Here is a 26,083-nt window from a genome sequence, read left to right as displayed (position 1 = left end):
TTACATTAGTACCATCAGGGTGCGATTTGTCAAAAAACAGATGGGGTTGTGTTTCTTTTTTTAATGTAACGCTTGCGTGAAATGAAAGTGAAACTTCCACGAAAATACACAAAATTTTCACAGCTTCTGACCTGTAAGCACTGGACCCCCTGCACTGCTCTATGGGACCTCCACAAATGCTGGGCCCCATGAATTTGTTACATTTACCCCCCCTCGTTTACCCCCCCTTTACAGTGCCTCAGTGCATGGGGACATTCACAAATTCTGAGACTGCTGTCAGTTCAGTTCAGGTGAACAAAAACTGTCACAACCTGCCTGTTATTTCAGTTGGTTGGTTCCCCCCCCCCAGGACAAAATTAAAAACCAGATCCCCCCCACCCCCCCCAACAAATCACACCCTGAGGACCATTACTTCATGATACCAAACAAAGCAGGTGCACTCACTGTTCATACAGAGGTGGACCTTACAGACCCTGTAGACCTGAGATTGTTGACTCATTGTTCTCACTGTAACTGTTGCTGCCACTGTCTTGTAATGCATGTGGAAATTACCAAAAATAGTCACTTGCCTGATAAAGGGTTAAACTAGATTTAGCTGAGAAAAACCATCAGGTGTAACATTAGAGATCCGTGCAGTCCAGTTGAAAAGCACAAATCGTTTTCACATTTCAAGGCAGAGACATTAAAAAACACACCAGACAGACTTTGACTTTTCATTAGTACAAAAAAGACCCTGGTTCACTTTCAGGTCTACAGTTCCAATATGCCAATAGTGAGAGCACAGAGCCCAAGTGCCTCTTACTATACCTGGAGGCATTTCTGTGTCACAGTGAGTCTGTTCAGCTTCTGCACAATGCTATTATACCAGACCTATTTTTGCATACCTGTAGTTATTGTGTACTATATGTTGTGTTGTTCACAATAGCCCGACAAAAGGCAGAGGGAGCTCATCTTTAATTCAAGGCAGGCTCTCTCACACAGAGATAAATCCCCTTCCCACTTATAAGAAAAAAAAAAGCCTCCAAGTATTCATCTCTCCATTCAGCAATTATTTAGCCTACCTGTATCCTCTGCAATTTCACACAAGGATTCATTTTAACGTTTCCTTTCGGTATTTAGCTGATGTTCTCACCTGGAGCGTCACTGGCTTACTTAAAATGATCCAGTTCCACAATGTTGCTGCTGTTCCAACCCACAACATATGGCCGGCGCACAGTTGTCACCTTCATTTGCAAACAATCATGTCAGGTTCACAGCAGGTCACACCTTATTTAAATTACCGCACCTGGAAACTAAACATTTCACTGCATTGTCTCTTCATGATGCATTTTGATTCCATTAGAAAACCATTTTTAGCCGCTGATTTGATTTACTCTCTCATATTTGCCAGCTTGACTATCTGAAGAAGTGTTCTGCAAAACATGGAATGTCATCTGAGAGCTTCACATTGGTTTGACATAACTTGATATAAGCCGGTGCAACAGACACTGTGCCGATGTCATTGTAAATCTGTCTATGTTTGCTTTGTGTGATCAAGTTGTTATTCCTTTGTGAGGACCTAACGGCATGAAAGGCCTGGTGTTCTCTGCATGAATCATTTAGATGAAAGCCTGAGGAGGAGGGGGAAAGGAGCATGAGGCACCTGATGTCAACTTTAATTAGAATCCAGTTTGGGCCGCATTACCTTGACTTTGAAATCCCAGCATCCTGCAGGGGCATTTGGAGACAGTTCTCAGTTACAGGATGTGATTTGACTGGGTAATCTTGGTGATTGCTTGATGTCACAGAAAAGAATGGCAAAAGGATGCAACTTTTAGCTTGTTGAATATTTTTCACATACTTTATCATGAGGGCGCTAAACGATGTGTGCCATACCTATTCCATCTATATACAAATTACAACAATGTAATTAGATTAGATTATATTATATTAGATTAGATTAGATTAGATTAGATTAGATTAGATTAGATTCGATTAGATTAGATTAGATTAGATTTGACTGTATTGATCCCACAACAGGGAAATTCACTAGTCAAGGCAGCAACAGATTATAGTGCAAGAAAATATGTGCATGCATAAAGATAGTACAAAAGGCAAACAATATAAAAAATAAAAATTAAAGGATGAATAAAACATAGGGTGACACAGTGGTGCAGTGGTTAGCACTTGTGCCTCAGAGCAAGAAGGTCCTGGGTTCGATTCCAACACCAGTCGATGGGAGGTGGGACCTTTCTGTGTGGAGTTTGCATGTTCTCCCCGTGTCTGTGTGGGTTTTCTTCAGGTACTCATGCTCCTCCCACCATCCAAAGACATGCACTGATAGGTTAACTGGTTAATCTAAATTGCCCATAGATGTGAGAGTGTTTGTCTTTATATGTCAGCCCTGCGAATTGGCGACTTGTCCAGGGTGTACCCCGCCTTCGCCCCTATGTAGCTGGGATAGGCTCCAAGCGACCCCCGTGACCCTAGTGAGGATAAAGTGGGTTCAGAAAATGAATGAATGAATGAATAAATAAAACATAACATGCTGCAAACTTTTAATCCCCTTCAGCCAAATATAGTGTAAGATTCTGTTGAAAGTTACTGCCCTGTAATTTAGATTAGATTGCCATTGTGTAAAACTTATTACATACATATTTATATTTGAAAGTACTCAGATATTACAATTGCACAAGGCCATTTGACCTTGAAAAAGTAAGTCAAGGTCACCTGTTTTCAATAGGCTTCTGCTCCATGCCAAGATGCATCCACAGTATGAATTTGGTGCAGATATCTCAATGCATTCTTCAGATAATGTGATTATGTCATTGAATGGACAGACAGACAGAAAGATAGACAGACAGACAGACGACAAAATGTTTACAATACCCCTCGGCCGCGTGGTAATAAATTGTATCTGGAGTACTGAGTTGCTCTCACACAGATTACAAGCCATGTGGATGAATTTTGCGTTATTTCTTATCAATTAACACAGGTTTTCATCATACTCGTTGCTAGAATGTGCACCTTGATATTCTAGAAAACAGGACAGAGACATGCAAGTAGAGAGAGAGAGAGAGAGAGTGGAACATGACTAGACTGTCTGAGTGTTTTGAATGAAATGTGTCTTTAGAACAAACCCATGGGACTCGCAATTCCCAGGACGTCCCTGGTGCGTCATAAAAGGAAGTCAGGGCACATCACCATCACTTGTGTGTTATTTCCCACTGTTCTGCAGCTTGATGTGAGACATCAGAGCCTACAGCAGCAGCCCAGAGAGCAACTCTGAAGACTGACAGAAAATAAGATGCTGCTTGCTGCCATCTTGCACACATTATGCCCATTTAACAATCTGATGTTGGACAGGACACATGATTTCAAATTCAAGTTCAGATTGTGATAGCTCGAAGCAAATAAACCAATACTTGAACAGCATTTTATTCATGTATTTGTGTAGCCGGGCTGTCTTGTGCAAATGCTACAATTTCACAACAAAGGATGATGGACAGAGTGCTATAATTTGGCATCTGTGTGTGTGCTGCTCAATCCACAACACAGATGGAGAAAACATGTGCAGGGGCAAAGACGCAGGTGGAAGACACTGACAACAGTGTGTCTGAATCACGACTACGCTGAATATTGGTTATTAAAAATTATAGCTTAATTTACAGCATAATACACCACATTTATTCCCAGAAGAGTTAATTGCAATCCTATTTTAGTCAGATTTACGTTTTGTTGGAAATAGCCATCAGTAAAGTGGATTCTCACATTCTGGGCCAAAATCACACCCCATTTCCAGGTCAGCTTCTGTTCCACTTGTCTTAGTGCTGTCTTTTCGCAGACTGTTTTTTCATGTCTTCCTGAAAAACTGTGGGACTTTCAGAGGACACACAGGGACACGCAGCTGCAGTAGATGTTGAAAGTGACCGTAATAATCCAAATGATCAAGATCAAATTGAGCTCTTAAAAACAAAGCCTGCATCCTGTCTCATATCATGTCAAATAAAATAATGAAAACAAACCACTATTTCATAAATATGGGGACAACAAGAAGAGCTTCACACAAAACAGAATATAAAAGGACTTGGAAAACAATAAAACAAGTGGAAGGTCCAGGACAAACTTTCATTTTTCCATAAGATGGATGACACCCTTAACAGCACCAGCAGTCACCCAGAGCTCCTCCTGGAGTCGTTCCCAAGGGGCCGAGGCAGTGAAAGCAAAGACCAACATCCCACTGTGATACTGTATCACAGGGCTGTAAATACACAGACTGGCCATGAAAGCCATTCATCTTGTGTGGACTTGCTCTTCGTTGTATATACACCTTTGTTTACAGAAAGCAACAGTGACTGCAGGTAATAACTTGGACATCATGCAATTACTGATTTTTTCTTTTGGCCACTTAGGGGTTGTAAAACTGCTAACATAACACTTATTCTCTAAAATATTGTGAGCTTGTTAGTTGGTCTCTACCAGTGCCTGGGTGAAATATCTCACTCCCTAACATCTGTTTTCACCAGCTTGTCTATAACTTTATCAGTTGAGGACAGATGGTCCTGGGCTGGTACCATATCATCACATTAGCAGGAATCAAAACGCCAAAGGATATATTTCATTTCAATATGTGAGAGCCAGAATACTTTTCTAGACACATGCATATCTATGTAAGGGATAATGTACAGCGAGACAGTCATTAACCCTTCAGATTAATAAAGATTACATCATGTCAAGTCATATCAAGTCATCACATTGTCTGGGTTTATTTCATCGTAATTACTGAGTCACTATACAGTATTCCACTTATTACGCAGCTATCAATAAATAATTTGACCTATAATTTATCAGAATATATTGATCTAAAATGATTTTATTGATTTGAAACCATCTTCCGAGTCTGTTATCAGAAATGTGTTTGTTATTAATAACTCTCTGTTGTACAGTGTAATGAAGTGTTTTAACCGCTCATGGTACTTTAGTCATTTAAGGGAATAGAATGAGGTTATTATAAGAACTGTAAGCCTCAGAAACAATAACATTATTAAACATGTTCAGTTTACAGGCATTAATAGGAGTTGGTTAAGTTTAGAGAAAGACACAGGACTTGGTTTAATACAGACAAGATAAAATGTGGGAAAAAAACTCATTATATTTATTAATATTTAGATCAAAGAACCATCTTCTCCAAACTCCAAAGCACTTTTATTGCACTACCTACAGTACAGGTTCCAATCTCTGGTGGCAAAGTCCTGGATTTTGTGTATCCACTACAAAAAACTTATATCGACGAGAACTGAAACTTCATATATTGTTCCATTGCAACAGAGCTACCTTTGTGCTTTTTTATTGAATTTTTACACCACTCTCTTTGTCAAAACACTTTGTTATTGTCTAAGAACTTGAATTGAGAAGATGATGTTTGTTCCATAGTAACATCAGTGTGCAGAAGCAGAGCTGCACCTGCACCATTTGGGATCAAAAGCAGCAGAATTTCATGTTGCAGTGTCTTTGTCCACCACCCTCCCTAATCACCTCCTCCTTTGTGATTTAAGGTGAATAAAATGGCAGAAACCCATAAACATGCATATGAACATGATGATGTGAAACCTTTTTTTTCAGCATAATATGTCTTACTTTGTAAAAAAAACAAACAAAAAACAACAACCATAAAATATATTAACCTTTAAAGAAGAAGAACTATTTTTGTGGTGACATTAATTTTTCTCTACATCTCTGCTTTTGTCAGTGAAAAGCATGTGCTGTCTTTCACTTAACTCTTTAACACCTGACGTGTCATCGCTGACACACCCTGCACATATGCAGTTTGGATGGCTGTAACTCTTTTACTGTTTGTGCAATTGGAAAAATTCCAATGGTTTCTGAAACCTGAGATGTTGCGCTTTATAGACTTTATTGGGTCATTATGGTAGTTCCACTCACGCCTGTACCAGAAGCTGGAGAAGAAGCCATTTTAGCAGTATTATAACATGCAGCAAATTGTAAATGACTACCTGATTTTGAAAGCTGTTAGTGCGCTGGAAAAATGGGCAAAAGGACTCACTCACAGCATATTTTCTAACCTTTTTATAGTAAAAATAAGAAAAAAAAAAAAAAAAAAGTCCAGACGGATCATTTTAGGCTAAGGGATTAAAGGATTAATTTACTGACCAAGTAAAACCTCAGCGAAATTTCAAAGGTTATTACATATAAAATAGACAAAAACTGAAGAAAAAGTGACTTTTTCCACAAAATATATCATTAACTGAATAACAACAAGCAATTCTATAACCACTGTTTTTTGCCCAGCTGCACAGGTTTGACCGGTGAGTCAATGCTGCATCAGATGACATTATTTCCTCATTCACTACAGAGCTTCTGAACATCTAAATGGATCTCACGTGATGCCAATGAAAAGCTGAGAAACTGCATTTTACCTGAATGAATTAAATATATTGATTGGATTGACAAATGATCAGTAGATGCTTTTGGTGTCTGGCAGCTGTTTAGTTCTTTGAGTGCTTAAAACCACAAAACATGAAACTCAAAATTAGCTGAAAGATGCTTAAATTCCCATTTGAGTGACTAAGTGCCTGTAATTGACACTTGCACTTGCAGCTGCAAAGACGCACTCACATCCCATTAATTACAGGAACAATGACTTTAATGAAACTTTAGCACATATCAGTCGATGGCTTCATATGTACACTATCATCATTTGAATGATTTGACACAAATAAGGCATTTCAAGTATCGAAAAACAACCTACTGGCATCACATTTTTGGTGAATCGATCATTTTCAGGGTAGCTGACACGTTCGACTGGTAAAGCCATTGTAGAGGTGATCAAGGCATACAAGTATCATACAAACAAATGGTAAAATGTACAGTATCAAGACACACATCAAGCTGGACTTTTGCAAAACATGTCCCTCACAATGCATCCTTTGAAATCATGACCTTGAACTCTCCAAACTTTGGCTATGTTGGGTTTTGTGGATAGAAACAGGGAAGATCAGGACTGCATTCAAGGACTTGAATGATCATTTTTCACTATCACCATAAGTTAAATTATTGTACACAAGAAAGGACAAACGAGTTATGTACAATATTTTTCTTCATATACTGAAAAGAAAGAATAAAACCTGAGGGCTGTTAACTACTGTACTTTCTAACCCCAGTCCTTTTATGTGCTTCTCTTCTGTTTCCTGCGTCATTGTAGATATCTGTCTTCTGATGTCTGAGGACGAGGATGTCCTTATTCACATCCAGACGCACAGACACGTTTACGTTCCATCTTGAAGTTTGAAAGAAATGATGAGAATATGTTCATTATAAGGTTATGATGAAGAGCCCCCGCAGCCAGCTTGGAGTGTCTGTACTTTCAGCAGCCTTGAGCAGGATGTGCTTTATGTATTCTACATCTTTTTACACTTTAATCTGAGAAGTGTTCACATTTCTTAAAGCAACATTAAGTTCATTGTCTTTGTGATCATTGGTCCTGTGACAGTGCTGAAATGAGAAAGGAGAACATAATCGGAATTACAAAAAAAAACACAGCAGAAATTAACAATCCAAGTGTGAAGACTGTGTTATGCACTTCACAAAGCATAGCAATTACTCCATTAATAATAGTTCTTCTTGAGAGAGAAGTTAATTCATCTTAGTATGACGAAGCTGACCTGCAAATTAACCTTTGCACCAGAGGCGTTCCCATGCGTCCTATCCTCAGTGTTAATATGTTGATGTTGTGTATGGCTGAGTGTTCTAGCAAGGAAAAGAAGATGGAAACCAAGGGGTTAAATCATGCTTTTGCAGTGAAATTCAATCCAAATAACGATGCTGTTTTGTTGATGCCACAGTCTGTGTCACAGTGCTGTACATTTCTCGCCCACTGTTCTGCTGTAATATCTGTTTCCCGCGGTCAAGAGAGGTTATCTTACCCTTGTGGTTTTGATCTTGTTGCCGGCGTAGCACATCCAGCCCGAGTTGTCAGGCAACGTCTTGCATTCCTCCCCCTCTAGGCAAGGCTCCATCTCACACCACCACTTCCCAATTACTATGGATGCTACAGGCAATGAAGACAACAGAAAAGTAAGATAGTGAGAAGTAAGAAGCGCAAAAACCAGAGAGAAAGGTCTGAAATGCCTGGCCTCCTGTTTTGAGTTTATAATCCAAATGATTGAATGTTTAATGTCAAAGGTGCAGTAAGTAACTTGGCTGTCTGCAGCAGGTGCTTATACTTCAAACAACGCATTTCAGTGCAAAATGGACAGCTAATTCAATATGGCTTCTTTATTAGATGCAGTTTTACATGCATGCGAGGAGTGGAACTGAGACTTTTCATTGACTGAGTAGATTGGTAGGTGTGACTGTGACTTGACTTTAATGCAGACCACATTTCTGCCTTCAGGAGAGAAAATTGCCTTAAATACAGGGTAAGTAGACAGTAAATGGTTTGTAATGTGTGACAGAGGAAAAGAATCTGTCAGAGCTGACATTGAGAGACCTCCAATTCTCCCGGTCTGCTGTGAGATTGCGGTAATATTTGCAAAAGGATTTAAGATAAAAGCTGCAGGTGAGAGGTTTTCCTAAAGCCAATATGTGTTTTAGTTGTGTCAAACGGAGCACCGAATTTATTCCTTACAAGGATTGAGGCTGCGTGGTAGATGTTTGGCAGGAAAATGTATGAAACCTCCATCAAATATCTACACGGTGCCTATGTAATCAACAGCCATTTTGTCTGCACCACTGTACTTTCTGTTATTCTTTACTTCTTCACTCTTCCCTGAGGTGTGCTACATTCCGCTGCTGTGTTTGACTGAGTACATACAGGAGTAAAGCCTTTCCCTGCAGATACTTTCCTAACTGTCAGCAGCAGAATTTGGATGTGACATTATCGCAAGTAATGCTAATCTTATCTGGGACAAGGCGATGCTTGGGTGACTGGAGCTTTTATTTGTACAAACCTGTGCATCTTTACACTACGTAGCAGTTTGGTAGAATCGTGCAATTTAGAATATGCTCAGGTGAGTTAAAGAGAAAAATACTGTATGTACTTTTCTTTGGTCGTGCAGAGGAATCTTCATGCATTTTTCTTTCTCCTCATGCAACCTCAGTGCAACACTATGTGGGTGCTTCTATGACACTGGTCCCTAAAAACAGAACAGAGGGGGCTAAAAATTCAAACCAGATGTAGACTAATGTTATGAAGCAAGTTTGGAAGCACTTTGGGCCTATTTTAAAAATAAATACTTACTGAGATATTTAATCCAAAAAAATCCATATGTAACACAGTCGAAAGGAGACAAAATACCTCCTTATTCTCTCACAGGTACATTTTGGGAATTGAACTAATTATGCAAGACAGAGTGTTTCACAAAAATGACTGCTGTTGCAAAATCATTTGTGATTTATTTGTTTAACCCTTTCATGCATAGTGGTCACTCCAGCGGACAGTTATTCTCCAGCTGTTCTCTTGTATATTTATGGGTTTTGTTGTTTTAGTTCCATATCAGCCAACACAATGGACACTAATGTATCATCCCATACACTGACATTCAGACCATTACTGAAACTTTGCTGTTCTGGATAAACCTGATCTGCACTAACATGTTTCAGCATGAATTAATTGTTATTTGTTATATATATATATTTTTTTTTTTCATATGATCTCCATGAAAATAGTAATAACTAGCATTAGAATATGTTAAAATGTGAGAAAACATCAGATTTTATTTTATTTCATTGTTTTCATCTCACTTTCTGATATTGGGTATTAAACATGTATCTTTATTTCAAAAGTTAAATGCATGGACATTTTTGTAACTCTATGAAAAAAACAAACAAACAAACTTGATCACGTTGTTTTTTTCATGCTTATGGAGGAATAAAAACACTCAAGAAAAAAATCTTAAGTAAGGTTCTCATAATTAATGCATGAAAGGGTTAAATGGGCAGGTTCTGCATGTAACACAAGTGGACACGATGGGTTACACACAAAACCTGGAATGAGACTGCCGATTCATGAAAAACCCACGTCTGGATTAGAAAAACCACTAGGATCATCAAATTTAACACAGTGTCTTGATTTATAGCGGTATATAAGACCAATTACAGCCATGTTTTCCAGATAAAATGCACTAACACTTTGGTAGCTTTTCCTGTCCTAATTTTGGTCCCAATATTTGATCAAAAATTCATTAATTTTGGGATGGCTCAGAGCAAGAGTTTAATTTTTTTGCATTTATCTGAGGCCATCATTAGGTACATCCTGGGGGGAAATATGTTTAAACACACCTTTTATTATTGGGTCTAAAAAGCTGGTAAAATGCCAGATACCAAAATGAATCCAGTTTCACAGAAGCACCCATGTAAAATAAGTTCTTGTCATCCTTTGTCTGCTTTAAAACTCACCGTCGACACATGAGGGGCGGTTTCTGGTGGTTCCAGCTACCTTTCCTGGCAGGCAAGAACACTTGACAGTCTGTGACCGCTCCTCAATGCGATTCTTATTACAGCACCTGTGAGCAGCAATTACTTCACATGTACCTCCCTCTGATAAGGAAAAACAGACAACAAACTACATTAAGTCAACATCTCAGGCGTGTTCTAATAGAGCCTGTTTTGCTTTCAGCCAATGTCTAAACACCTTACTGGGCAAACTAAATATACAATGTCACGTTCATGGTTTATTGTTATGAATTAGAATACATAGAAACACATTTTGATGCTAATGTCTTGTAAGCACAAGATACGAGATAATCTACAATGTTTGCATTACTGAATCTATTATATTCACGGTTTTAAACTATGAAACATACAAGGAGTTTAGTGTAAACAAGAATAATTATTAAAATGCCTTAGTGAAAAATGGCCCTGCAGCTTGTTGAATGTAAAACTGTGTTCAAGAGCAAACAGGAAAAACTCATCTATTAGCAGGAGGAGAGGCCTGCTTCAGGGTTATGAATATGAACACCAGCTCCACCACGCAATTATCACCAAACTACTGACTGTGCCCTAAAGGATGAGAGGACCAGGCCGAGCGGACGCGACCCACCTCAGCCCCTGGCCTCTCCCACCCACTGCGTTCAGACTCTCCACATATGAGAGCTGTGCAGCAAAGGACCATCTGACAATTATACCCGTCAGCATGACAGAAGATCAAGGGGGTTGTAGAGAGAAAGAGGAGAGAGAGGAAAAATGTATCTGGTATATTGCCAGGAAAGTGATTTGAAGTAATGTTTGACAATGAGCTGTGGGTTTGTGAAATGTGTCATGGTTAGATTTGCATATATCATTTTACTACATTTGAATATTTTGGGTTGAGAGACCCTTCTGAGGCTGAGCACTTTCTCAGAAGAAGAAATGCATCCATGCGCAGTGTGTTCACAGAAAAACTGAAGTTAAGCAGCAAACGGGACTGAATCACTGCACTTCAGTCATCATAATTTAATCCTAATGCATTTTAAAGTGAATCTGAAAAAGATGACTATTTGCTATTATGCATATTTAAATCCCAAATCCTAACGGATCATTTGGCAATTTTCAGATTTGTTTCACATTGTAGAAACCTCTCTATTACACAGAGATAAAATTTAGGAATTTACAAATGTGTAAAACCCAAACTTTCAAGTCAAAGCCCAAGTAAGACCTAAAGTAGCTTATAATCAGAGAGAAAAGACAGATCTCTGCTTGTATTCTGATGTAATAAAGCCATCATATGAGCTCCTGGCAGGGTTAAGGATACAGGCTTATGCACATAAAGATGCAGCAGAAATCAGCATTAGACAGTGATATACTTTGCCACAGATTCAATATGTGATACTGCTAATTGGGTGTACAGTATATACAACAAAAAAAAAAGAAAAAAAAAAAACAAAACAAAACAGAAAAACTTGTGCATGCTGTGGAGCAAATCACAAGAACTAATGTCAAGTTGTGAGGTGTTAATTGGAGGACTATAAGTTAATTGTCAAATTTAGCTCAAAAAGAAAGATTATTTGGAGGTGTGTTTTTTTCTCTGTGATGCCGAATCTGTTGAGTTTCTTTGGGTTATCACAACTCCCAGCTCTGTAATTCAGAGAACATCAACAGCCTTTGGTTTAACTGAAAAAAATATCCGGATCTTGTACGCGGTCTGGGAGAATGTTGCCTGCTGTCTGATGCACTCAACAAAAGGGCATGTCTGCACAACGTTAATCGTGATGTACCAGTGGAAGCAGTGGGGCATCATTTGAAAACAACAGCCCACAGGGGTTTGTTCTTCTTAATGCATCTCCTTAATTGCATAAGACAGCCCCAGATTTCCTCTTTGATCTATTAAAAACACACTACTCAACAGAATTAACTTGCGTTGCTTGTTGCAAGCAAACAAAGCAACGAATTGGCATACTCTATATTTGGAAATCATCACCTCCGAAGAATACATTAAAATCAAATAAAAATGCAAATCAGTGTGGTATTTCCAGCTGGCAGGTGTACTGGGTACCTTTAAACAAAAGCAATGCAACACTAACGAACGCTCTTCAACGTCACCCATGGTTTCAGCCTGCAAGTACAACACGCTGCATGCTTTGAAACCCCATCTTTGCATTATAAATATTTCAGAAGGAAACGAAGAGTAACATGGCTGGAGATGAACGCTCTCATCAGGTGAGGGATGGAGCCATGCAAGGGTATAATTGTTTTCTCTATTTCCATTTTCCTCCATTATCAGTGACGATGAAAAAAGTCAGTCTCCCAAATGACAAACAGCCTCAGGGAGAGTGTGTGTGCGAGTGTGTGTCAGTGTGTGTGAGCTGGTGTTTTCTCTCCACCAACATTTTGATTGATAGGGAACAAGGGTCACATAGAAATTGTCATTCTTTGTGTCAGAGGTCATACAGAAGCAGAGAGTCTCAACTGGAACTGCCCTGTTTTTTTGCCATGTTCTGTGCTCCTGCCTCTTCATTACTCCGAGTCAAGAAAGAGATGCTGTCAGGAGACGAGGTGGCCACCTACAACCTGCACCTCAACAGGGCATGACTCAGATTTTTAGGTCTGAAATAGATGAAAAAGTCAGACCTTTGTTTCAGGCTGTGGTTTGATCTTATTCTTTTTAAATAGATTGTGTCTTCTTTGTGTTGTGTTAGTTCTTTTTATTATTATTTTTGCAGTGTTTCTGCAGCAGAAACAAAAATATTCCCCATGAGAGCAACGAATATGTGTTATATTCACAGTTACACTCTTCCTTCTTTTCTCTGACCAAACGGACTAAGCACCCTTATTAATTCTGCTGTTACAAATACTCTATCCCCTTTTTAGAAATGATCAGAAATTACACCTCTCCCATAATTTTATTGGAAAATCTGCCTTGCATGTTCTTAAAAAGTATCATAAGCAAAGTTTTTAATTACTTTCCTAATTTCTATGCATAGATATTATTAACAATTCAAATATTTTCTTAATAAAATCAGCAGTAAATTAATTCATTAATGCCCTTTATCCTAAATACTTGGCCTGTGTCATGTCACTGTTTGTAGCAGCAGAAGTCTGTTGACTTTAATCTCTTCTACAACTGATTATTTTCTAGTCAGGAAAACATAATTACACATTTTTGCTTTTTGGCTTCGGTTTAAATAGCTAATTTTGTTTCTCTTTGCATAGAAATTGCCTGAGTGTGAAATGTTTACACTACATGTACATGGTGATCTCAGACACATCCTCTTTCTGTCTCTCCTGAGTCAAACTGCACCTTTAATGTCTATAATTCTAGAAATATTAGTCCGTTAACACCCAAATAAATTTAACAGTGTCAATGAAATGGCGTTTGAGCAGTGTGATAAACCCTTTGCCTCCATACACTACTTCTCACATACAAATCTTTGTTCACTTTTATGAAGCCAAAATATATCAAACCACTTAGCTATAGCAGTTATCTACACAAATGACAACACCTGGCATTGGCAGTGTCTCAGCTGCAGGATGAAGAGTGAGCGCTGTTGAGTCGACAGGCTCTGGTACAATGAGTCACACTGGAAGCTAACAACACCACATCAAAATCTGATGAGTTATGGACAGCAAGCCAGGATGAAGGCAAATGCTGTCAAATCATGCATGACATGAACACGTAATACAGATTCAAAATTTCTGTGAATCTGCATTCTGCCTCCTTAATGAATGTGTGCGGAGTCCATATGGGACTGGTAAATGGTCTTTCAAATGTGATGAAACAGGCATCGCGCACGGGAAAATGGTCAGTCTATCTCAATAGAAATGTCACCATGCAATAAGTATGCAATGACTTGCTGTCTACTGTAATGAGCCCAGACTGTGTGGTTGTCTCTGGAGAGGCTGATAGCAAGTATACCGTCAGAATGGTAACACTGTGTTACCATCTGTTCCAAGCGTTCAACAGTGTGCAGGACTCGTGTAGATGTAGAAAATATATGTGCAGTTTATAGAAGGACTATGATTTAGATGAATGTTAATAATCTACTGTGCATTTAATGAATATGGCGTGTGACGGAGGGGAGAGCAACAAGAGTAGTCAATGTTACACTCCATCTAAAAACCAAATGGAAAGCCTAAGGGACTCAATTTAGCAGGTAACCAGTCTGTCTCCTGGGGTTTTGGATCCTCATGATTGGCAGCAAGTGACACTCTGTGTACACTGTGTTTCAGGCACACATGCTCACACACACTTTTAAGTGCTCCATGATGATATATCTCGGTAATTTAGTGACATTTCAATACGGTATCTCTGCAAACTCAAAGTCCACATTATACCTGTAGTTAATTATTTTGTCACTTAAAAGCCATTTACAAGAGACAGCGGGCCTTGATTTTCCAAACCACAGCAGTCCATGTTTTAGAGCAGCATGCCTGTCACCTTTTAATGGGAAAGCATCCAAGGTGACCCATAATAGGCTTCACTTTTTTCTGTGCATGCTCTCTGCAGACAACCAAGTCAGCAGGCTACAGCAGTTTTGTTGCTGACAGGAAATGGGAAAACCAGATTAGAGAATGTCAAATTAATGCAGATGGAAGACAGTGAGAGGCACAAAACATGTGACTGCATGGTGTCAAATTGAGTGACTATTTTTTCCGTGCCTTCTGTGAAAACATCTGAAGTCCCTGTAGTACTGTTGTTATTCTAGACATAAATGCTGGGGTGAAAGTGAGTGACATATTGCTCAATAAACTGCAAGACAAATTTGTTTCGAAGCTGAGAAAAATAGAGAAATCGGTGCGGTGGTATTGGTGTCTAACTATCAGGAATGCTTCGGTAAATTTAAGACTTTAAAATCTTTTGAGAATTAGCAATGCATTGGAACAGCATCGGATACTTAACACATGAACAGTTCTGTTCTTAACAAAATAGATTTCCTTTTGAATGCATGAGTGTGTACCAAGTTTGGGTGTTTTAACATGTGTGTTTAGGAAAGTGGGTACATGTGCTTGCAAGAAAGGAGAATCAAAACAATTTACAAGCAAAGAAAAGTACCAATTTCTACTTTGAAAAAAGCACTGTCCATGACAAATAAAAAGCATAGAAATTCATGAAATATGGCTGGTGGTTTTGACAGCATATCACAGAAGAAGGCCATAGAATTGGTCCTGTGCAGCGAGTCAAAGATGGGTGATACTTTATTGAAATGCAAAATGACTACACAGAGAGCAGAGCTGGTGTTGTTTTAAGATGCATGAAAACTGCATGGAAGAGAGGAAGCGGTGAATAGGGCCATAGTTTTTTTTATTTGCATCTGAGCTCCAAAGCCTCTATTCTCTGTTGTCACACACAACACAGGCCCGAGATTCTGCAAAACTGGTACCGATCAAGGTCATTAAATGTTACTCTGACTTTCGACGAGTAGGACACGCACATACATAAAAACCGCCTCTGGTTATTATTTGGTTTTTGGTTTTTGTTGAGCATGACAAGATGCAGTGTGCGACAGAAAGCACACAGCAGCTTTCATGTCCATTAAACACATATCAACAAAGGAACTCTCTGCTTGGGTGACACATTCACTGCTGAGTTTTTTGAAAATGGGCAAACAGACAAATTACAATGTAGAAATATGTCTTCTGTCAGTGCAATGTCATTTATTTTTAAATGTCAAGCTGTGCCTGTCCTTCTATCTAGCTCTTTCCCTGACTGGCAAATGTCCAGAACTGGTATTTCGTATTTTTAGATCGCCTGCTCTGATGAAAGAGTTACATTCAATAAGGGAAAAAAGGAAACAGAGATAGAGTCAGAGAACCTTTAGAGAACAGCTGCTTGCCTGTGATGTGACTGCAAGCCCTCTCACTGCTGGGCAGACTGTCTGAGCAGGGTGCCAATGTGCCTGCTACGAGTAAACTGTGTAATAATGCATAATACAATGGCTAAATGACCTTTCAAGCTGTATGACATGTACTCTGAAAGGTTGGTAGCAACAATTATGCAAGACCTTCTAGATGATAAGGCAAGACATTACATCTGATGTTCTTAACTTATTCAGTATCGCACAATGGAGCACACTGTGTCACATGATAAACATTTTACACACATCTTAGTGTCTTTAATGAAGATATCAAACAGATGTTGATGTAAAGCGCAATATTTCAGCTCCTATACATCTTGCTTCAATGTGTCATTTGTCTTACAGTCTCATTGACTTTTGTTAAATGACAGCATATACAGCAGAGTCAGCCTGTGATAGAAACCTTATTCATTTGTGGTTTTTATTGCAATTTAATATCACCATCTGAACTAAAATGTTTCAGTCAATCTTTCCATCATTATTCTCATTTTTACAGAAGTGTATTATTGCACTTTTGTCCCCTATTTTCACACACGTTCATTCCAGACTCTTTAGAAAAGGTAATTGGATCTGTAGTGTAAATATGCTAGAAGACTTATAGCACACCAAGGAGATATTAGAGCAGGAAAAACCTGAAATCTGCAATAGAGCCTGATAAACCCAATATTAATTACTTTGCTTATTTCTCATACTACCCTCCCCCTTGGAACCAATTAGTAAGTTGAGATGCTTCTTTTCAGTTTAATGAGGTCTAAGTAATGATAATGAATTTCATATTCCTGCCAAGCATTTAAAATAGGCTAGTGGAACCACAAAGGGCGATGCCATATGAAATGATCTTTGGAGCATAATTCCCATTGTGCAAGAAGCATTTCTTTCATTGAGAAAATCAAAAATGAGTATAAGAGATGCTGTTTGCACCATTATATATAATACAGAGGATACATAAACTATGCTAGGTTTACCTTTCACACTAAAACACAGTTTGTACTAGTGAGGTGTTACATGCAATAATTTATTATCTTAGATATGCACACATTGGTAAGACCACCCTTTGGATAATTACAGCTTCTCATTTCTTAAAGAATCATCATTTTGCTCAAGAACATAAAGATTGGACAATGCCAGGATTCATTGGGCTCATCAGCTTCTTGAAAGAGCGGTTCAGGTTCATGAACCATTATTTTCACACATGGATTGGCTGCCACAGTCCAGACCTGAACTCCATTGAGAATCTTTGAGATGTGTGGGAGAGGAAATGATGCAGCGGCCTGACTCTAACACCATCAATACACGATGTAGCTGAAAAATTAATGCAAGTGTTCAAGATTTAAGAAGTTTATAGTCATACACACAGCAGTGGTTACACTGAGTGGCAAAATTCTTTGTGAGTTTCCGTCACACAACTGAAATAACAACCAAACTCGACTAAAGAAAGGAATAAACTTAACTCTATGTATAGAAAAAAATAAAATAAAGCAGCTATTATATACAAACGGCATAGTAAAGTCAACAATATAAAATAAAAATTCTATATTTGTGAAAACATACTGTCAAAGCGGGGATGCATTTATTGTGACACTGTCTGAGCATTGTCACAAAGGATGCAAGAGTAAATAGTTCAGTTCTAACTCTATTTAGTGAACAAAACCTGTAACAACTGGGTCACGAAATGTTCAGAATCACATCTAAATTCCCCTGCAAATGGCCAAAAGTAATGTGACAAAACCCTGTTCATCATCTAAAGAGCACAGAGAGCCTGAGGAAAGCCACACCTTGACAAACCAAGAGAAAAACATCCTGTGACAAACCACCCTTCAAAAAAACCCTATACACTACATTTTATATGGACTAACAGGCAAAATAGTCACCACGGCTCGCCTTTTACCTAGGCACAGAACATACTATTTGCAGAAGTTTCAAGGAACAAATCTTGGTTCATGTAAGAAAAAAAGGTCTGACACACGTTCATTAATTTAACAAAAGTGGAAGTTTCATAAAGTAACATGTTGAATTAAGAACGAATGATGTACATGAGTGAACACATTCCTCACAGGATTGTACAACTGCTGGCATCAACAATTACTGTGAAGTGCAGTGATGGTGAGATGCTTTCTATTGTGGTTGCATGTTGTGCTTCTCTGTCATGGAACAAAAGATAAAAGTGGATGGATTGTTGTTTTTTGAAGTAATATGAAGTGATGTGACTGTCTCTGGCACAACATTTATTCTGTTATTCTCTAACTCAGTGGGAGAAGTCACAAGCAGTCAAGGTTTAAAGGTGGCACTCTAAATGGAGTGAATCAGGGGTGAAAATGAACAAACAGCAGATATGGTGCACAGAGGAGCCCAGGGAAAGAATATTATGGAGACACACAATTCAGAGTTATAAAAGTTTCATACTAATGACACCTAACATCATCCTTACACATCAATTAAGGTGAAAAATTAATAAATGAATGCCTAAGAAGCCACTCATTTACTTCATATATTTAAAATGCTATCATTCTGTTTTGCACATAATAAAACAGAGCAATATTTGTAAAGTCTGCCCGTGTTTCAGACTATTTCTGGATTAAAGTAAAGCACCAAAGACCCTTTTATCAAGACTCAGGGTTTCAGCATAGTCATATGTCACAACAATACATTTATACAATTTTCTTGCCTGCAAAACAAGCACAGGCAAACTATGGATCTTGGATCAAACATGGTCAAAGCAATTTACCGTGACTGCAAGAACCATTAGCCAAAGAAAATAAACTGTTAAATTTCTGCTTAACCCATAGAGATCCAGGGTTACTTTTGTGTCAGTTCATTTAGTCTAATATTATCCTCCATATTTTCAGTTTTTTGAGTGAAAATCAGATTTTTTCCTATATTTAATTTACTGATTATGTAAATGTTTATAAAAGCTCAGATTAAAGTTGAGGGTTACTACATCAGAAACAGAGAAAACTGAAGAAAAATTGACTTTTTCTGCAAATATATCAATAACTGAGCATGAACCAAGTGTCTTCATCCGCTGTCACTGATCCAACTCCATGGGTTTTACTGGTGAATCAGTGTTGTAGAAGATGACTGTGTTTCCACATTCACTACGGAGCCTCTGAACGTCCAAACGGATCATGTCTGATGACCATGAAAAGATGATAAACTGCATTTTACACCAATTGTTTCATGTATTAATAGGATTAGTGGGCTAACAAGTATTAAAAATTTTAGATCAGTAGATGATTTTGGTCGCCATTGGCTGTTTGGGTCTTTATGGAAATTACATCAAATAATTTCAGATCTATTTGTATAATTCAACGATTTATCATTTTTGTCTGTTTTATCCAGCATATGTAAAGCACTATAATATAATACAATCACAGTTTGGTGACACTTAACAGTTAGAACATGCACATACAGGAGGTATTAAGTGCTGACAATAGTGATATGTTTCCAACCATAATCTTTGTGTGCTGCTAACACCTCTTTCATTAATGCTTGGAGTTTTCGCAGGGTGGCAAAGACAAGAAACAGCTGGCACAGTGTTTAGAGAGAAAAGGCTGGCTAATTAATTAAGCTGTGGGCCACAGAAATTCATTTTGCATATAAGCGTTGTGACCACAAACCATAGCCCCTGCACAGAATGGGCTGAAAGACTTCAATTAAACATGCTGTTTAAACAAATATCCACAAGCTTAGAAGAGCTCTATGTTATGAATAATTCATAACTTGAAAGAGGAAATAAATGAGAAATGCTGAAATATGTAAAACCTATTTGTAGCTGTGAGCATACAGTAATAATTAGGGCACTGATTGTCCTTAGACTCATTTACTTAGGAATATATTTTTCTTTCTAACCAGGCAAATGCCTTAAGTAGTTTATTGCTGGTAAAATATATATTCCAACAGCATGTGAACAAGCATCGCCTACTTATCACAACAGAGCCATTAAAGCACAAGAAATCCATTTTGGTGGGTTTCTAAGAAGGTTTTACAAGAGCGGTCATTGGCTGTCCAACATCAGAGATTTACAACATCAGGACAAAGTGAGTTTGTGGAGCTCCAGATGTGCAGCGGCCTCAGGCTGAGGCTACACGCCACTTCCCATTGGCACTGCAAGTGAAGCAGGATGACACTAGTGAGAGCATGGTTGAGAGGAGGGGTGAAGGAAGATGTATGTCAAAATAATGTGCCTCCAGGATGCATTATATAAGGCTATTAAATTGTCAGTGTCTAAAACAGTGCATAGAGGATACAACCTTTGTCTGTGACAGCCGAAAATCCATTTTTTCTGTTTGTTTCATTGTGAGCTCTACTAGCGAGTGGTTTCTTTTGTTGGAGGAAAAAAAAAGAGCCCTGATCCCCTACTCCTCACTAAAGCTTATGAAAGGGAGACATGTGGGATTTAAATGGTATTTTTTACCCATGAAAAGAAACAAAATGTACCAAACAGTATACAAAAAAAACTTATTTGAAGGCATTAACATTTAAATTATATTCAGGTGAAAAAAAAAAACAAAACAAGGTGCATGTTTAAGAGGCTCTGAGAGGGATGAGCATTGAAGATGAGCAAAGTATAGATGCTATGGAAATTTATCAGTGTGAGGAGAAAGAAACATAGTGAAATGGATATCACACAGAGTAAAGAATTTATGACTAAAGTCTGAATAAATTATAATATACAGTGGATACTTACAAGTGAATTACTTCTGCTTGTATCCCTGAGTTCAGCTGTTCTGCATATCTTATCTCATAATGCATGTTCTTTTGCAGATACACATTTAGAGGAACCAGCGGATAAGAGAGTGTTGTACATATGCCCAACATTAGGAATCAGTGACCTTTCAGTTTTTGAGCATTTTGACCTGCGAAGCCAATTATTGGTGGGAGTGAGTTCATGAGGGAGCAAGGCCACCTCAGGCAGCCACTATCAGCTCTTTGTCGTACTTTGCAAACACCTCCACATAATGCGCTGTTTCTCCAGTGTTTCTACCACCGATGTTCTTCGCATTCAACACACTATCTCTCCGCATTGAAGCATATATTTCAGCCTTCTCCACATACCATACAACAGCTGAGATATTACTTGTGAAAAAGCGTGAATTTGTCACAGATGGAAAGCAAATTTGGATACCTCTGTGGTCGATTAGTTGAAAATAAATACAACGTGAGGCGTCTTTTTCCAGAGATGAAAAATTCTCACTCATTCTTCCTTCCTATGAACACATGCAGGGGTCAAGAATTGAATGACCCACAAAGTAACTTCTGTGCCCTGCACTTCACAGAATACAATCTGTTCTCTTTTGTGCACCGTTCACGCTCTTTGCACCAAATAAATACACCACCTTATGAATCATACCACGGAGGGCAACATCGCCTGCACCAGGGAGGCAGAGAACAGCCAAAAGCATATCTGAGAGAGTGGCAGGCAGTAATCTGTAAGTAGAGCTGGAGGGTGGAAAGCAGGCCACCTTGTCCGAATCACTGAGCATGCACAAGCAGCTACTCTAGGGTCATTCTGCTAATGGACTTCTACACACACCATTCTTCGCTATAAGGCTGCCAATATGTACATGTAGCTGTGCAATTGTTGCTTATACTCTGTCAGAGGGAATTATTACTGAGACATGCTTCCAATTCGCAATCGCCCTGCCTTACATGTCTTGTCAGTCTACAAGTGTTTCTATTCCCGACAAATTTTTCATTTAGGTTTTCAAGATCAGGTCACCATTAAGCTATTATCAAAGTCATTGTTGCTACATGTGATTGACTTTGATTTCCAAACATCTCCCCATAGATCTAAATTTGTATTGGCAAGGACACAACTGATCTCTCGGCCTCAGTAATCTCGATTTCCTCCGGTAATACCAGTCACCGTGAACTCGTGGCATTTCACTGGCTTTAATGATTGGCCCAATGGTCTGCAGCCAATGGCCTTCGTGCCACCAATTCATGACCCGTCAACCCCAATCCGCCCACCAATCCAACAGGCACACAACACACAGCGCAGAACAAATGTCCCAGTGTCAGAATCAATCCGGACAGGCATCCCATCCTCCTCTCATAAAACTGGCATCTCATTTATCCAGGAGTGAAAACTAGCCATACTACGGTAAATGGAATGACAGGGCATTTACACTTGTAGCAGCAGAGGGTCCTGAAGGAATCCAATTGCACGCTTTGAACTTGTCTTCTCCAAAGAGGTAATCTCAATGCATATTTGCAATATTATTTCCATTTCCCCCTTTGTTGATATGAGACCACTTTCTAGAAGATATCTTATTTGTTAGCGTCTAACGTCTTTTTTTGCATTTTTCTCCCTTAATAGCAACACATATGAGACGTGAGTTATCAAATTGAAGGTGTTGGAACAGGAAGTCTTCTGACACTCAGTATTGAGACTATTGAAAGGACCCCTTGCTGATATGCTTGAGGTGTACCGACGCATAGAGGAAATAGCAGACACCAAGGACCTGCACACCCATGCAGCTACTTCTGCCTTTGAAGATCTGACAGCATTCAGCTTCCTCTCCTCTGTCGAATCCTGAGATCATAATTATTTACCATAACCATAGCTCACATCCGCCTGACGAAAACAAAAGTTTGACCGCAGTGTTTTCAGTCATATTCTATTCAGTTCAATTTCACAGGGAACACAATCGCACAGATCAAATTGAGGGGAGGCATTGTAGCATGAATATCAACTGTAATAGCTCAGGAAGGAAAATGCAAAGGCGCGGCGTATCTGTGTGATCTTCACCAGAGAAATTCTCACGTCGTCAGGGTCAAATCTGAATGAACACCAGCTACTTTGTTTTGTGCTCCTTAAATAATCTGATTATGAGTGTGAGCTAATATATTTTAACATATATCAACTTCATTTAATAAAGATGGATCTATACTCTGAGCACAACTATTAAAGTGAAAGAAAGTATTCTCCCTTGCAAAGCTTGTGACAGTCTAATTAAATACATAAGCAACCAAACCCAGCATGCTACAGTGACCACATTAAAAGGCATAAACAGAGATTCCTTTGTTTGATATTCAACAGACAATGACAACAAACATTTTTTTTTTTTGCTCATTTGCACATGCTTTTTAAAACATTTGTTGCAGCCAGAGCAGGATTTTTTAAAAAAAAGTACTGATGACGGACTCACCAATCATGTGAATGGTGGTCCGTCCAGGCCTCGTCCCATGATGCTGTTGGATGGTGTCATAGAAAGTGGCCTGACACAGCTGAATGGCAGTCACACTGACCCAGAGGCACAGGCAGAGCAACCAGGACATGACAGGACACATCTGCTGCGGACCGGTAGAGGTGGAGTCAAAGCAAAATACATCATGTTCCTGACGTCTGACCCCAGCTCTCCTGCCCGCCCCCCCAAGCCCCCCTAGCACACACAAGCAGAATCATGAGTGAAAATAAATAAATAAGCAGGAATAATCATTTTGGGTATAACATTTCAGTCTATAATTGGCCTTAACCCCCCCGTCTGTGGAGTGTTTTAGTCATCAGAATTTTTCATTAGCATCATTATATAAGTATGACTTCTTCAGTGTTCATCTTCCTAGTTTGCCCTGTCTTGTCCCTGAGCCACAACGCAGCAAATGTGGAGTGATCCCTGGGGAGTTTTTCCATGCAGCAGAGATTTCCCCTGACAGGCTGACTCCCTTCAACTCCTGAGCTGTTCTCCTGCCTCAAACCCCCCCAAAAAAATCAAACTTAAGAAAGATAAGATTTCACAAGCAGCTGGCTGCCGAGGCTTTTCTGTATCTGTCAGAATAATGTGACAGCAACACAGCAGTAATAGGAATCAAAAAGCCTTGTAATGTTTCACCATGCTGTTTAGATAAGAAAAAAAATAGAACAACAATGAGGAATGCTTCTGGTCATGGGAAACTGGTGAGCGGGAAAGGGAATCTATGAAAGGAAAAAAAAAACCAAAAAAAAAAACAACAAAATGTTTCACCACAGAAATATTGAAATTGTTTTATTTTAATAATAGAAGCAAGTCCCCCATTATGTTTAGATTACTAATAAGCCTTCCAGACAATTTATAAATATATACAGGGTTGGATTTCTCTAACAAAGTGATAATTTATGATGATATTAGACTGTGTGAAACTTTTATGAAACCTTGCACATGATGTTAATGAAAAAATATCAATGGGAATTACAGTCCATATACTGACAGGCTCCCATTATCATGATTGGCGTTGAGATTGCTTTTCACACACATCTATTGTCTATTCAATACTAAGCAAAAGAAAATTATAAATATTATTTCATCTCTGTTATATAGTTATATGTCTTGACAGCGTATGACAGTGCACACTATTATGCTTTTTTATGCAGATTTCATGTTAATTTTCTGTCACATTTATGATTTTCCATCCTCATGTGGATATCTGAATCATACACCAATCTCTAGATTTATTTTTTTTTACTGGTCAGAGTAGGGAAAAAGAAGAAAAAAGAAACAGCTTACCTGAGCAACCCAAGACAGATTGTATAAATATCTCAACACAGTGGCATAAATCCATCCATAATTCTGCTCATGTTGATCCCATCCAGTAACTCTGAATTTGGCTTGAGGAAGGAACTCCGTGACTCTGCCTCCCTGCTTCACACTTTGATAGCAACAGTCCAGTGATTCAAAAATGACCGTCAAGTCGGAGTCAGGAAATAGATTTACAGCTGTTTCAGTTCCACCTTTGAAATATCACTGCTTTCCCTGGAGGAGCTGTTTCCACTGACACTGAATTCATTTGCCCCTTCGCGTTTATAGGCACGTGCAGAGTGCTCCTTAATTAACTGTAGTGGAATCTCTTCTTTCACCGTCTGCATCCTTCCAGTGAGAGGCAGCCTCTGAGCAGCGGCTCTTGCTGAGTCCCCCTCAGCGAGCACTGAGAAACAAATGTTCCCGTGCAGCCTGGCTCAGTGTAAAGACTGTATCACATGTCTTAAAGCCAGACCGCCTCTGGATTAGATGGCGTGGTGGGATTCTACCTGATCATATGCTTCTGATAAATGCAAATTAGGCAAACTGACAGCATCCACACAGCCGTGACCAGCTGATTAACAGTTATTTACATTTAGAATGGATTCTTTTATCTTCTGAGCCAATGGTTCCTTTCATTCTTTTTCTTTTTTGTTGTCAGCGTCTTCTCTGCAAGTAAGTGCCCAACATTAAGACGAGAACTAAGAACATGTTGCTTAGAAGGTAAAAACTTACTTCAAGAAGCTTAATAGTACAAGTCAGGATGTGTCTGACTGAGCACAAGCAGTTTGTGCAGAGAGAACTAAACCATTTTTCTTCAGCTCGTTTTGGTGTTGTTAGTGAAAGGTGTCTCAAAGAAAATAAAAGGAAAGAACATGTTTTCGCATGCTGAGTGGAAACTGAAAGGGGATCGTGTTCAGAAATAAGGCTGTCCATTCAGGTAAGGGTAATCTTCACTTACAGTAGGGGGAGTTCTTCAGTCCATGATGGAGGTGTAATGATGGTCGTGGCGAAGAAAAGGGAGGTGCTGTTATTTAGAGGAAATCATCACCGATCTGAATGTGTAGGAAACAGCTCCATTCTCTTTATTCCACGTCACCTCAACTCCATGGTGAGCTCTACTTTTTGAATTGTGCCTGGGTTTTTTATCACTGGCATGCAGAACATGCCCAAGGCCTGCAGCTCACACTGCCATCTCTATGGTATAAAGACTTCACATTTTATTTTGATGCTTGGAAGACAGGGTGCATTCTCAGTTCAGGAAGGAGTAAAGAATACCCCGAGTGAGAAAAGCAGCAAGAAACTGCTTAAGATGTAGGC

General features: G+C 38.9%; 1 protein-coding gene across 2 annotated transcripts; it reads right to left on the bottom strand.

The window, feature by feature from the left end:
• Positions 1-6,625: 6,625 nt before the first annotated feature.
• On the bottom strand, positions 6,626-25,816 carry LOC115422982 (chemokine-like protein TAFA-1). 2 transcript variants are annotated; one of them, XM_030139647.1, is made up of 6 exons: positions 24,752-25,816; positions 23,420-23,564; positions 10,396-10,536; positions 7,923-8,047; positions 7,662-7,746; positions 6,626-7,491 (listed from the first exon to the last, which is right to left on the bottom strand). In XM_030139647.1, exons 2-5 carry the CDS (start codon positions 23,559-23,561, stop codon positions 7,714-7,716), a joined length of 441 nt encoding a protein of 146 aa, XP_029995507.1. In that variant the 5' UTR covers positions 23,562-23,564; positions 24,752-25,816; the 3' UTR covers positions 6,626-7,491; positions 7,662-7,713. The 2 variants fall into 2 exon arrangements, with proteins under 2 accessions (XP_029995507.1, XP_029995506.1); XM_030139646.1 differs by having other exon boundaries at positions 23,420-23,561; positions 24,752-25,813.
• Positions 25,817-26,083: the final 267 nt, after the last annotated feature.

This window comes from Sphaeramia orbicularis, chromosome 7 (assembly GCF_902148855.1).
Source record: "Sphaeramia orbicularis chromosome 7, fSphaOr1.1, whole genome shotgun sequence".
Classification (NCBI taxonomy): domain Eukaryota; kingdom Metazoa; phylum Chordata; class Actinopteri; order Kurtiformes; family Apogonidae; genus Sphaeramia; species Sphaeramia orbicularis.
This window is presented reverse-complemented; position numbering and strand designations above follow the sequence as displayed.

Coding starts and splice junctions, on each gene's coding strand:
- LOC115422982 (XM_030139647.1), bottom strand. CDS start 23,561: ATGTGTCCTGTCATGTCCTGGTTGCTCTGCCTGTGCCTCTGGGTCAGT. Junction 10,537..23,419: donor GACCACCATTCACATGATTG/GTGAGTCCGTCA, acceptor TTTCCTTATCAG/AGGGAGGTACATGTGAAGTA. Junction 7,747..7,922: donor ACAAGATCAAAACCACAAGG/GTAAGATAACCT, acceptor TTTCCTTGCTAG/AACACTCAGCCATACACAAC.